We start from the raw sequence: 11,667 nt of genomic DNA, 5'->3' as shown, positions 1-11,667 counted from the left end.
CCTGAGCCCCCCAAAGTACTGGGATTACAGGCGTGAGACACCATGCCGAGACTCATAGATTTCATATGTCCTCAAAAAGTCCTTCCAGAAGTCTAACCCACATCCTTCCTGTTGCAGCCCTGCCCCCTCCCTTCCTCATGTCTCCTCAAAGCATGACCCATAAGCACCTTGTGTGGCTTATCCTTGAGGCTGACATCCCCATTCCCACTGCTCAGAACAGGCCCAGAGGCAGAGTGGGAGATTTTCCAGAGAGAAAGAAATAGAAGCCAAGAGAGATGAGAGAGAGAGAAAGGGAAGTTCTAGTTTGGGGTGAGGGAGCAGAGAAAGAATCTGGAGGGATGAAGGTCAGGTAGCAGTAAGGACTTCCTAACACCTAAACACAGAGTGACACAGATACCCCCCACCGCTATACCACCGCTATCTACAGCTGCGTGGCTTCCGGGGGTGGGACAATCGTCTTAAGGCTTTCCATGACGTGGGTCCTCTGCCAGAACTAAGGCTGTGGGTAAGGCGACATTTCCTGCCCCTGGGGCCAGGGTGAAAGGAGAGATGAAGAGTTGCTGAGTGTGCACACCTTTCCAGAGCACATACACACACCCTGCTCTGGGATCCCTTGTCAGGCTGCCCCCATGGAGTTCCCCCTGGCCCAGATATGTCCCCAAGGTAAGTGTGAAGTTGGAGGATATGGGTGGGAGGGGGCACCAAGACCCCCACCCCCCTGCCCTCCCTCCTGGGCTTGAGCTCCCACTTCAGGGATGAGGGGCCCCACTCTAAGCCAGAGCTGGCAAGGCTGAGAGGCAGGGCGACCACAACCCCGCCTGGGGCTCCGTGCCCACTCATCCCTGAGGATAAAGGTGACAGGGTTTTTTGAGCGATTCTCAGAGAGGAGAGAGGAGGGAGCAGGAGGATGAAGGGAGGAGGAAGCAAAAGATCCTGGACCAGAAGAAGGGCCTGCCCTGAAGTGATCTGCCTCCCTGGCCATCCGAAGGCCAGCCTGGCTCCCATCTTCTCCTTCTAGGCACCTGGTGTCCCTGACAACCTCCTCTGGCAGCATTAGCCCCCCTCACGCCCCCTTGGCTACTTATCCTCATGCCTGAGAAACTCCCCTGCTGCCCTTCTGCGTTTTTCCTGTCATTAAGACTGTCCCAGCCCTACAGATCCCTGAACCTGGGAGGAGGGGTGGGAGGCAGAGATAGACACAGTCCCCCGCTGAGAAACCCCGACAGCCCTCTTTGTGCTCACAGGGAGTCACGAAGCCCCCATCCCAACCTTCAGCACCTTCCAGATCACGGACATGACCCACAGGAGCTGCCGGAACCTGGGCTACACTGCGGTGGGTAGAAACCTGGGGCGGCAGCGGGGTGCAGCCCCCTCATCTCTCCCACCCTCCCATGGGGAAGGATTTGCAGATGGACAAAGGCCACCCCGAGAGAAGGCAGGAATGATCTGGGTCTGCCAATGGGCTGGGGCACAGAGGGAGAGAACGAAAATGGGGAGTACCTCCTTCATGCACTGAGTTGCCCACTCACTCCCGTGCTGCTCCTAGGCCCTCCGGAAGCTCAGGCAGAGTCCACAGGTGACCAGGATGCAGCGCATTGAGTCCCAGAAGCAGGCATCTGCCCTCTGTGTCAGTGACCTTCATTCACCCGGTGCATTCCACGTCTCAGCCCTTCCCTCCCGCCCACTCAAGAATTTTCTCTGTGAACTAGCTCAGTCCCTCATATTGTGGAGTAAGCCCTCCCTCATTCTGGCCTTTAGCGTGACTTCCGGCATCATGTTCCTTCATCCTCCAGGCCAGGGAATGACTCTATCCATCTGGAAGGCTGTGCTGCCTTTCCCGTCCCTCCTGGAGCACAGTGTGACAGCTCACTGCTGCTGGATTAAAAGCCCTCAGGACCCAGAGGGCAGAGGAAGGAGAGTCTCTGGAAGCCAGAACAGCTGGAGCTGAAGAAGGGATTTAAGTTAGACTTTAGGAAGGACTTTCTGAGCAATTGTACCCTAAAATAGACAGGAGAGGCTGGGTATGAGGAAAAGAAGGTGGCAGGTGGATCAAAGTCAGGAGAAGGCCCACCCATCATGCTGCTTCCCCCTCCTTGAACTCTTCCCTGATCCAGGCATCTCCCCAGGCCCTGGAGGCTGCCTCCATCCCAGGGAATGCTGAGAGGGCAGAGGAGGTGCCTGGAGAAGGAAGCCTGTCCCTGCAGGCCGAGACCCGGGCTTGGTTCCAGAAGACCCAGGCCCACTGGCTCCTGCAGCATGGGGCAGCCCCTGCCTGGTTCCATGGCTTCATCACCCGGAGGTGAGTCATGGAGGAGGAAATTGGCCCAGACAGGGGCAGGGCAAGTCCTGGGTCTGGGTCCTGCCACCTGCCAGGAGTAGATGAAGGCTCCCACTTCTACCAGTCTGGAGCAGATGGAGGTGCCCACTCCAGGCTCCCACTCCCAGAGTTTTCTAGGCCTTTCACTGAGGCATCTCTCCAGGGGAGATCATTGGAGAGGCTCCAGTCCAGGCCTCTCTGTGCCTCAGCTTCCCCTCTCTAGGCCCCATTATCCTCCTGTCCCTAAGGCCTCAAATGCTGGTATTTTCCACCTCTCTCTCCCTCCAGGCTTACTCCATCTTTATCTCCCAGCCCTCTTTTCTTCCACCCTTGCAGATCCTCCCTCCTCCATTTCTCAGCCTCATTTCTCCCTATCTCTTTGTTCACCTCCTCAGTTCAGTTTTGACTTCGGAAATCTGGAAGTCCAACTACTTTCCCATCTCTGTTGCTGCAGTAGCAGCCCCTATAGGCTGCCCTTCCAGGATGAGGCCAGGGGAGGAAGCGGGGGTCTCCTGAATGGGACCCCTGGCCCCTGTCCACCCCTAGTCCCTGCAGCGGGAGAACAGCTCCCACATGCTCTCTCTCCCCATCTCAACCCTAGCCTTTCTCTAGCCGCTCCAGCATGCTTGCTTGGGGGTAAGGGTTCCTCGTGAGAGCTGGGGAGACAGAGGCGAGGCTGGAAGTGTCAGAGCAGGTTTCGGCCCCCTCTCTCCGTCACCCACAGGGAGGCAGAGAGGCTGCTGGAGCCCAAGCCTCAGGGATGCTACTTGGTGCGGTTCAGCGAGAGCGCGGTGACCTTCGTGCTGACTTACAGGTGAGGGGCGAGGCCCCGCGCCGGGCGACCGAAGGCGGGGCTCGGGAGGGGCGGGGCTTGGGTCTGATCCCAGGAGGAGCCGAGCTTTTAGCTCAGTCCCCGGGCTGCTGAAAGTGGGGGTCACGCCTCGCGCTGGTGGCCCTGGCCGAGGAGTGGGAGATAGTCTGATCCCTAACGGCGCCCTCCAGGAGCCGGACTTGCTGCCGCCACTTCCTGCTGGCCCAGCTCGGGGACGGGCGCCACGTGGTGCTGGGCGAGGACAGCGCCCACGAACGGCTGCAGGACCTGCTGCTGCACTACACGGCGCACCCGCTCAGCCCCTACGGGGAGACGCTCACCGAGCCGCTCGCCCGCCAGGTACGCGCCCCGGGCCCTGACCAGAGAGCCCAGGGTCTCAGGCCAGCGCCCCCTCCCCGCCCCCCGACTCAGAGCCCAGGCGCAGGACGCGGCACCAGGCACTTTCTCATCCCAAAACACCACCCGGGCATGCCTCCCTTACCCAGGCATCTTCATCTTCGTGAGAGGGTGGCAGGCCCTTCGAGAAATATGAGTGCTGGGGGGTCCCTCCTTAAGAGACCAGCCCAGCCACACGGAGACAGAGGGGCAAGGAGAGACCAGGGGCACACAGAGTCATTTGGGGTTTTTTGTTTGATTTTGTTTTGTTTTAGACAGAGTGTCGATCTGTCTCGCAGGCTAGAGTGCAGTGGCGCGATCTTTTCTCCCTGCAAACTCCACCTCCCGGGTTCAAGTGATTCTCCCGCCTCAGCCTCCTGAGGCAGCTTCCCCTCTACAGGCCCCATTATCCTTCTGTCCCTAAGGCTTCGAATGCTGGTATTTTCCATCTGGTATTTTCAGCTTTGACTTCTGAAATCTGGAAGTCCAACTACTTTCCCATCCCTGTTGCTGCAGTAGCAGCCCCTGCAGACTGCCCTTCCAGGATGAGGCCAGGGGAGGATGCAGGGGTCTCCTGAATGGGACCCCTGAGTAGCTGGGATTACAGGCATGAGCCACTGCGCCCAGCCTAGTCATTTGTTTTTAATATAAGAGATATTTACGGAGTACTTAGGGCCTACCAACTGCTGGCAGGCCCTGAGAATAGACCCATGAACAAGACAGACAGATGGGTCTCAAACTCACAAAGCCTACTTTCCAGCAGTAAAAATGGACAAGTAATAGAAATCCAGTGTGGAGAATGTGATTCAGAAGGAAATACAGGGTACCGTTTAGCCTAGCAGGCAGCGGTGCACAAGTTCAGGCAGTGCTGAGGGACCACTGGGTGCCATGCAACCTTCTGGGCACTGGAAAAACAGCAGTGAACTTAAAGGACTGGAATATCTCTGCCTTCAAGAGCTTCCATTCTAGAACGAGGAGGCAGACAAGTGAGTAATACAGAAAACAAGCAAAGAAGACAGAGTCTGTCTAGTAATGATAAGTACACACTGACAAGAAAACCAAACAGCTCCACCAGCAGCTCCACCTTCTGGGCAGACCCAGCCTCCAGCCTTCTCATGCCTCCTGGAGGCACCCACCTCTGCTACCCTGGCCCAGGCTGCCATCATTTCATGTGAAATATTGTTGAAGAGTGACAGGGTTGGGGCTGTTCTACACAGGGTGTCAGGGAAGGTCACTCTGGTAAGTAGACATCTGAATAGAGGCCTGTATGAAATAGAAGAGCCATGCAGACAACTGGAGGAAAAGCATTCTCGGCAGCGGGCACAGCAGGTGCAAAGGCCCTGAGGCAGGAGGAGACTTGCTGTGTCTGAGGAATGATGGGAGCAGACAGGAAGCTAGCATGGGTGGATCCAGTGACTGAAGGATAGAGAAGTAGGAGATGAGATCAGAGGGGTGAGGGAGGGGGGCCCTGTAGACTCTTGTATGCATTTGGAGTTTTATTCTGAGCGAGACGAGATGGCACTGGAGAGTTACAAGCTGAGGGGTGACATGGCCTGGCAAGTTTCGGGAGAGGCAATATTTCACATGAAATGATGGCAGTCTGGGTCAGGGTAGCAGAGGTGGGTGTCTCCAGGAGGCGTGAGGAGGGCGGAGGCTGAGTCTCCTTAGAAGGTGGAGCTGCTGGGTTTTTGCAGGATTGGATGAGGAGTGTGAAAAGATGGACTTGTCATTGACTGAGACGAGGAAAGTTCTAGGAGGAACATGTCTGGGCAGGGGGGGAGGGTCAGGAGTTCTGTTTTTCTACACATGCAGTTCAGCATGGAGATGTCAAGTAGGCAGCTGGAATTCAGAGTCTGGGGACCGGGACAAAGGGATGGGCTGCAGACAAATATTGAGAGTCACCAGCACTCAGAGGGACTCTAAAACCTTTAGGAGGGGTGAAATCTCACTCAGAAGTCAGTGTAGGTGGGAAGGAAATGAAGCCCAAGTCTCCAGCATTTAGAGGTTGCAGAAATGAGGGTGAACTGATAAAGAAAATTGAGCAGAGCACTCAGAAAGAGAGGAGAAAAGCCAAAGAGTGTGATGCTCTGGAAGCCAAGTGAAGAAAGTGAGTGAAGGCGGGTGAGGGCAGAGGGTGCAATTGACACTGGGTTTGACAGAGAGGAGGTCACTGGTGACCTAGACAAGAGGAATTTCACAGAACTTGATTTGGGTCAGTTAAAACAAGTGGGGACAGTGCCTGTGGTCACTGCCTCTTTTGTGAGGAACAGGCAGAGACCTGAGATTCATAGAGCATGGGGAAGTCTGGGGGTGAGGAGGAGCCAGCCTGACCTGAGAAGGCTGAAGGCAGAAGTGTAGAAGTCTGAGGTCACACAGAGTCTTGTCACTCAAGCTCTCAGGATTCTGACTTATCCTGGGGCAATGGGTAACCACCCAAGGATTGCTAGGGGAGTTTCTGTAAGATTGCTCTGCTTGAAGACTGGAGAGTGGGTTGGAAGGGCAAGACGATGTAGGGGGAGGAGTCAGGAGGCCTCAACTAGGGTGCTGGCCGTGTGCATGCAGAAAAGTACACAGATGTGAACAATATTTAGACAGCGGAAGGAGCAGGACTTGTGTTTGATTTCATGTCGAGAGGGAGGAGGTGGAGGCATCAAGGCTGACTCCTAAGGTGCTGTTTCGGCAGCAGGGTGGAGGTGCTACTTTTTATTCAGGAAGGAGATGCTGAGAGAGGAGGGGGTTAGGGCAGGAAAAGGAATTATTTGGATTCCATAGTACACCTGCAGTACACCGCCCGATGGAGACGTGCACTTGGTGGATTGCAGGAGCACAAGAAAAGCCCTGTGACCTTAGCCTACACTGGCAGCAGGCATGGGGACAGCATTCATGGACCAAGGGCTAACACTGAACTAAAAGCACACCGTCTGTGAGATGGAACCATCCCACGTGGGGTTCCTCTCTCCTGAGGTGGTCTCTGCCCTTAAAAATTTTAGCTTATGGCCAGGTGCAGTGGCTCACATCTGTAATCCCAGCACTTTGGGAGGCCAAGGTGGAGGATCACCTGAGGTCAGGAGTTCGAGACCAGTCTGGCCAACATGACAAAACCCCATCTCTACTGAAAAATACAAACATTAGCTGGGTGTGGTGGTGGGTGCCTGTAATCCCAGCTACTTGGGAGGCTGAGGCAGGAGAATCTCTGGAACCCAGGAGGCGGAGGTTGCAGTGAGCCGAGATTGTGCCACTGCACTCCAGCCTGGATGACAGAATGAGACTTGGTCTTAAAAACAAAAACAAACAAACAAAAAACCTTCAGCTTATATCTCCATAAATTAACCAGCGGTACAGAAATAAACACAAGCACAGCTGTCATAGAGATTGGTCCCCATGCCAATAATTTTTCAGCTAAAGATGTCTAAAGCCATGTTGCATTTTCACAGCCACGGGCACAAATGGAATCTGGCCTTGCCCTGTGTTCCAGATGAAATTAAGTTTAATGCAGCCAAGTGTGGTGGCTCACACCTGTAATCCTAAAACTCAGGAAGGCTGAGGTGGGAGGATCATTTGAGCCCAGGAGTTCAAGACCAAGCCTGGGCAATATACTGAGACCCCGTCTCTACAGAAAATGAAAACACAGTTAGCCAGGGTGGTGGTGCATGCCTGTAGTCCCAGCTACTTGGGAGGCTGAGGCAAGAGGATAGCTTGAGCCCAGGAGATCAAGGCTTCAGCGAGCTGAGACTGCACCACTACACTTTAGCCTGGGCAACAGAGCGAGACTAGCTCAAAAAAGAAAAACTTTAATGCTAGATATGGCCTGTGACCAGAGCTTACCACCGCCTCCATCCGACCCTGGGTCTCCTCACCGTCGCCACCCCCTCTTCCTCATCCAGGGAACCCAGCCCAGGCCAAATTTCTGTGCCCCTCCCCCTTCTCCCATCCTCCACTTAGACTGGATTATTTTGTCCTCCTGATCACCTCCCCCTCCCCAGTGCTCCACCAAGTCCCTCAGACCTCCTTCTTTCCCAGCAGACTCCTGAGCCTGCAGGACTTCCCTTGAGGACCGAAGAATCAAACTCTGGAAGCAAAAGCCAGGACCCAAACCCCGAGTACAGCCCAATCATCAAGCAGGGGCAAGCCACAGTCCCAATGCAGAAAGAAGCGGCCGGGGAGAAGGAGGTATTGGGTTGGAGGGGCTGAGGGAGCTGGAGGACAGGCCTGCGAGGGGGTGCAGGCAGCGGGGAGGAGGAGGGGCCTAGCGGGGGCAGAGGCTCAGGCTGGGACTTATGATGGGGCTTTAACCCTGCCTCCCTCACCTCACTCCTCCCTGGCCTCACCTTCTCTCCCAGCCCTCCCAGACACTCAGGCCCAAGCCTCCCATCCCTGCCAAACCTCAGCTGCCCCCAGAAGTTTACACGAGCCCTGTTTCACGACGCCTCCCGGCCCCACCCCCCAAGCCCTCCAATCCTATCTACAACGAGCCTGATGAACCCATAGCCTTCTACGCCATGGGCCGGGGCAGCCCCGGGGAAGCCCCCAGCAACATCTATGTGGAGGTGGAAGATGAAGGCCCACTTGCCACCCTTGAGCACCCTGTCCTACGGAAGAGCCGGTCCAGGCCTGTCCCAGGAGGCCAGGTAAACTGGTGTGCAGGGAAAGGTGGGTTCGAGAAGATCTCCCTGCAGGTAGATGGGGGAAGGTGAAGGTGTTCAGAGTGGATGCCTGGGGCAGGGTAAGGGGCAGAGGTGTGAGGTGATGTGGGAAGGACAGAATGATCCAGGTGCCAGCCTCCCTTCTCCAGGCCCAGAGACTGCCCCCTCTTCTCCCCAGAGTCACTCAGACCTCATCTTTGTCAAGCCCCCATGCCCTCCTACCTCACAGAGAAAACAGAGGCCCCCAGGCAGGGTGCCCCTTCACCTCCCCCATTGAGGCTTTTTTGATCTGTGTCCATCTTGTCCTGCAGGCCCTCTTCGGACGCACCTGGGGCTGACCCCGCCCCGTGCCTCTCTGGCTCTCTCCCTTGGCCTTCACGGCCCTGCTGTCCTGGAGAAAAAGAGCACTTGGGGTCCCTTATTCAGAGGAGGGGGACTCTCCTCTCCCAGCTCCTTCTGTGTACTCCCTGTCTCCCTCTTCCTTCTCCCCAGACCTAAGTCTGCTTGCCTACCCTTCAAGTCAGTACCTCATGCCATGGGTTAGCCCCAGCAGCCATCCCACCCTCTCCCTTGGTCTCTGCGGCCCTCCCAAAGCCCTTCCCCAACCTCTCTCCTCAGACCCTTCCCCACCCTCCCTCCCTGCTGGTGCCCCAGGCTCCCCGCTCAGCCTGAGCCTGCTTGTCCTCACCCACACCCCTGCCAACGCCTGCTGTCCTAGAGCTGACGTCACCTGTCCATATCTCCATCCAAACTTCTCTCCAAGCTTCTGGTCAGTTCCCCCCAGCATCCCTCAGCCCTTCAAACTCAACACAGCCAACACCACTCTCACCCTTGCCCTCCAAACAGCTCGGTCCCATGTTTCCTGTCCTGACTGCTAAGTCTCTAGCCACCCAGCTAGCCAAGTCAGAATCCCAGGGCTCCCTCAGCACTGCTCCTTCTTCACTCCCCCGGTAAGCCACTCATTCATGCTGGATCTCTTCCTAAGTATATTTTTCCTTTCCCCAGCTCCAGCCTCCATCATTGGGGTCTGGCTTTGTCACCCAGGCTGGAGTGTAGTGGCACAATCATAGCTCACTGCAAACTTGAACTCCTGGGTGCAAGTGATCCTCCCGCCTCAGCTGAGATTACAGCTCGAGCTGTACAGGCTCGAGCCACCTTGCCTGGCTCCCAAGAGCTTCTTAACTGGTTTCCTAACCACCATACTTGCCACTTCTGATCCATTCTGCACCAAAAAAGCCAGAATGGTCTTGCTGAAGCAGCTGCCTGGCCCGCGATGCACTCTAGACTTGGGTGAGGGGAGTCTCACCTCCTTACCGTTACCACCAGCTGCTCCCATTCTCCTAGAATGATTCATATTTCTCTAAACCAAGTGGTTTCAAGCCTCCTGGGGTTTGCACCCACCAGTATCTCTGCCTATAGCGACTTCCTGCAAGCTCATCCTCCCGCTGCCTGGCAACTTTCTAATCATCCTTCAAGACCAGCTTTCCCTTCTCAGAGGCCACAGAGGCCACCCCCTGTGCCTTACACACACCTGCCACGACACTGATCACATGAGACACCCATCTCTTCCCATCTCCTTCTCTCTGTCCCTTCCCTAGTTTAGAGTGTGAGCTCCCTGAAGGGAGGGCTGGGACTTACCCATCTGTTTCCAAAGCACCCAGCCCAGTGTCTGGCACAGAGCAGGTGCTCAGGAGATGTTTGTTGAATTAATGAATGACAGGAGTTAATACACCCTCTCTGGAAGCCAAAGTCTGTTCAGATCAGATGTCTTGAGACTGCAGGTACACCTAGGAGGCAGAGGGTAGAGGGTGTGACCTAGAACTGTCCTTCTCTCTGCAGAATACAGGTGGCTCCCAGCTGCATTCTGAGAACTCTGTGATTGGGCAAGGCCCTCCCCTGCCCCACCAGCCCCCACCCGCTTGGAGACACACCCTCCCCCACAATCTTTCTAGACAGGTGCTTCAGGACAGAGGACAGGCATGGCTCCCCCTTGGGCCTCCTCAGTAGGCGGTAAGTCTGAGCTTGGTGAGGATAACTTGGAGTATAAGGTCCAGAGACCCTCACACACACCTGGCACCCTTCTCAGGAAATGTGGATGGAATAAACCATAGTTGATCAAAGCTGGAAAGGACCTCAGCCATCATCAATTGCAAGGATGGCAAAGAGGTGTCATCTTGCATGCCAACTCCAATCCATTGGTCGTGGCTGCCTAGAGTGCTGCATTGGAAAGGATGTTAAGGTTATATCTGAACTCAGCAGAAAAAAATCACATGATTGATTAGTGATGTCTGCCATGGGTAAGGGCGGGAGGATGAGCAGCATTACATTTGTCCTTACTGATCAAATTCAACTCCCTCACTATGCAGAAAAGAAAACATAGCCTGAGAGGCACAGTGACTTGGCCAAAGTCAAGGACTAGAACCCAGGCTTCCTGATTCCCCGTTTAGTACTCTGTTCCTTACCACACATCCACAAACTCCAGTCCATAGGAAACATCAGAGATTTCCTCAAACAGGAAGTCTGGCCACTTTCCAGAGTTCTACTGCATGGAGGCCTGGGTGCTTGCTGGGTCCCCTCCTATGGATCCTGGCTTAACTCTGTCCCCCAACAGGTCCGGCCTGACCCCCAACAAAGAAGCCTGGAGGTCAGAGAAGCAAATGTGGAGCCTGCTCCCTCCTAAGAGATCCCAAGAATCCAATGGCTCAGTCCTTGATGATCTAAGACAGCAAAGAAGTGTGCGAGGAGGGCCCTGCTGGCTCTCACTGTCCTGGTTTCTCCTTCTGGAGTCTAATTTCCTTGGCCCTCTGAGCCTTTTGAGTCTGGGCCCTGGTCCAATGCTGCTGTTGTCTGAGGAATGGTTTGGTGAGAACAGATGTTAGAACTTGTTTGTTGATTCTTGTCTGGCTAATAAATCATCACCAACTGCCTTCCCCTACAGGGATTCAAGTCCTCCAGGCTCCTTCTGTCTCTGTCTCTGACTCTCTCTGTCTCATACTGTGGAAGGCAAGGGGTTGAACTGCCACTGCAGTGAGGGTGGAAAGGCTTGAGGACTGACAGACACCAAGGCCAGGGACACAAGACCTCTGCAAAGTATTCCTTCTCTGGCTGGGATGGGTTGAGTAGGCAAGCAGGGACATAGGGGTGGCTGCACCACTTGAGGCATAAAGAAAGAGGGGCAGAGAGGTGAGCAGTTGAAGGACAGCCCCTTCACCTCCTCTGCAACACCCCTGCCAAGTACAGGACTGGAGAGGAAGAAGATGTGTGTGTGAGCCCCTTAAGAGGACAGGAATCCCCTTGGAACTGGCTCCAGGCCTCTCATCTTCCTAGCCTCTTGGGCTTAGGCCCTTTGCCTCAATCAGGACCCCATTCTCTCCCATATCCCTCTTACTTCCCCTTTCTCTGCCCAGAACCACTTCAGAGCCAGCCTCCTGTTCCCATGCAAAGCTCTGGGGCTCTGGCGTATGCCCTGGGCCTTACTTTTGTCACAGACTGGGGACTTC

The 11,667-nt window shown here is 55.3% G+C and overlaps 1 protein-coding gene across 3 annotated transcripts; it reads left to right on the top strand.

The window, feature by feature from the left end:
- The first annotated feature begins 489 nt into the window (after nucleotides 1–489).
- Nucleotides 490–11,108, top strand: SH2D2A (SH2 domain containing 2A). Of its 3 annotated transcripts, none has more exons than XM_011992826.1 (9): nucleotides 490–663; nucleotides 1,276–1,333; nucleotides 2,115–2,299; nucleotides 3,042–3,131; nucleotides 3,320–3,488; nucleotides 7,548–7,694; nucleotides 7,865–8,152; nucleotides 10,007–10,177; nucleotides 10,779–11,108. In XM_011992826.1, exons 1-8 carry the CDS (start codon nucleotides 653–655, stop codon nucleotides 10,172–10,174), a joined length of 1,116 nt encoding a protein of 371 aa, XP_011848216.1. In that variant the 5' UTR covers nucleotides 490–652; the 3' UTR covers nucleotides 10,175–10,177; nucleotides 10,779–11,108. The 3 variants fall into 3 exon arrangements, with proteins under 3 accessions (XP_011848216.1, XP_011848215.1, XP_011848214.1); XM_011992825.1 differs by having other exon boundaries at nucleotides 1,245–1,333; XM_011992824.1 differs by having other exon boundaries at nucleotides 1,245–1,333; nucleotides 3,012–3,131.
- The last annotated feature ends 559 nt before the right edge of the window (nucleotides 11,109–11,667 follow it).

The sequence above is a fragment of the Mandrillus leucophaeus genome, unplaced genomic scaffold (assembly GCF_000951045.1).
Source record: "Mandrillus leucophaeus isolate KB7577 unplaced genomic scaffold, Mleu.le_1.0 Scaffold418, whole genome shotgun sequence".
Classification (NCBI taxonomy): Eukaryota; Metazoa; Chordata; class Mammalia; order Primates; family Cercopithecidae; genus Mandrillus; species Mandrillus leucophaeus.
The sequence above is the reverse complement of the archived record's forward strand: the minus strand, read 5'-3'. Positions and strand labels throughout refer to the sequence as shown.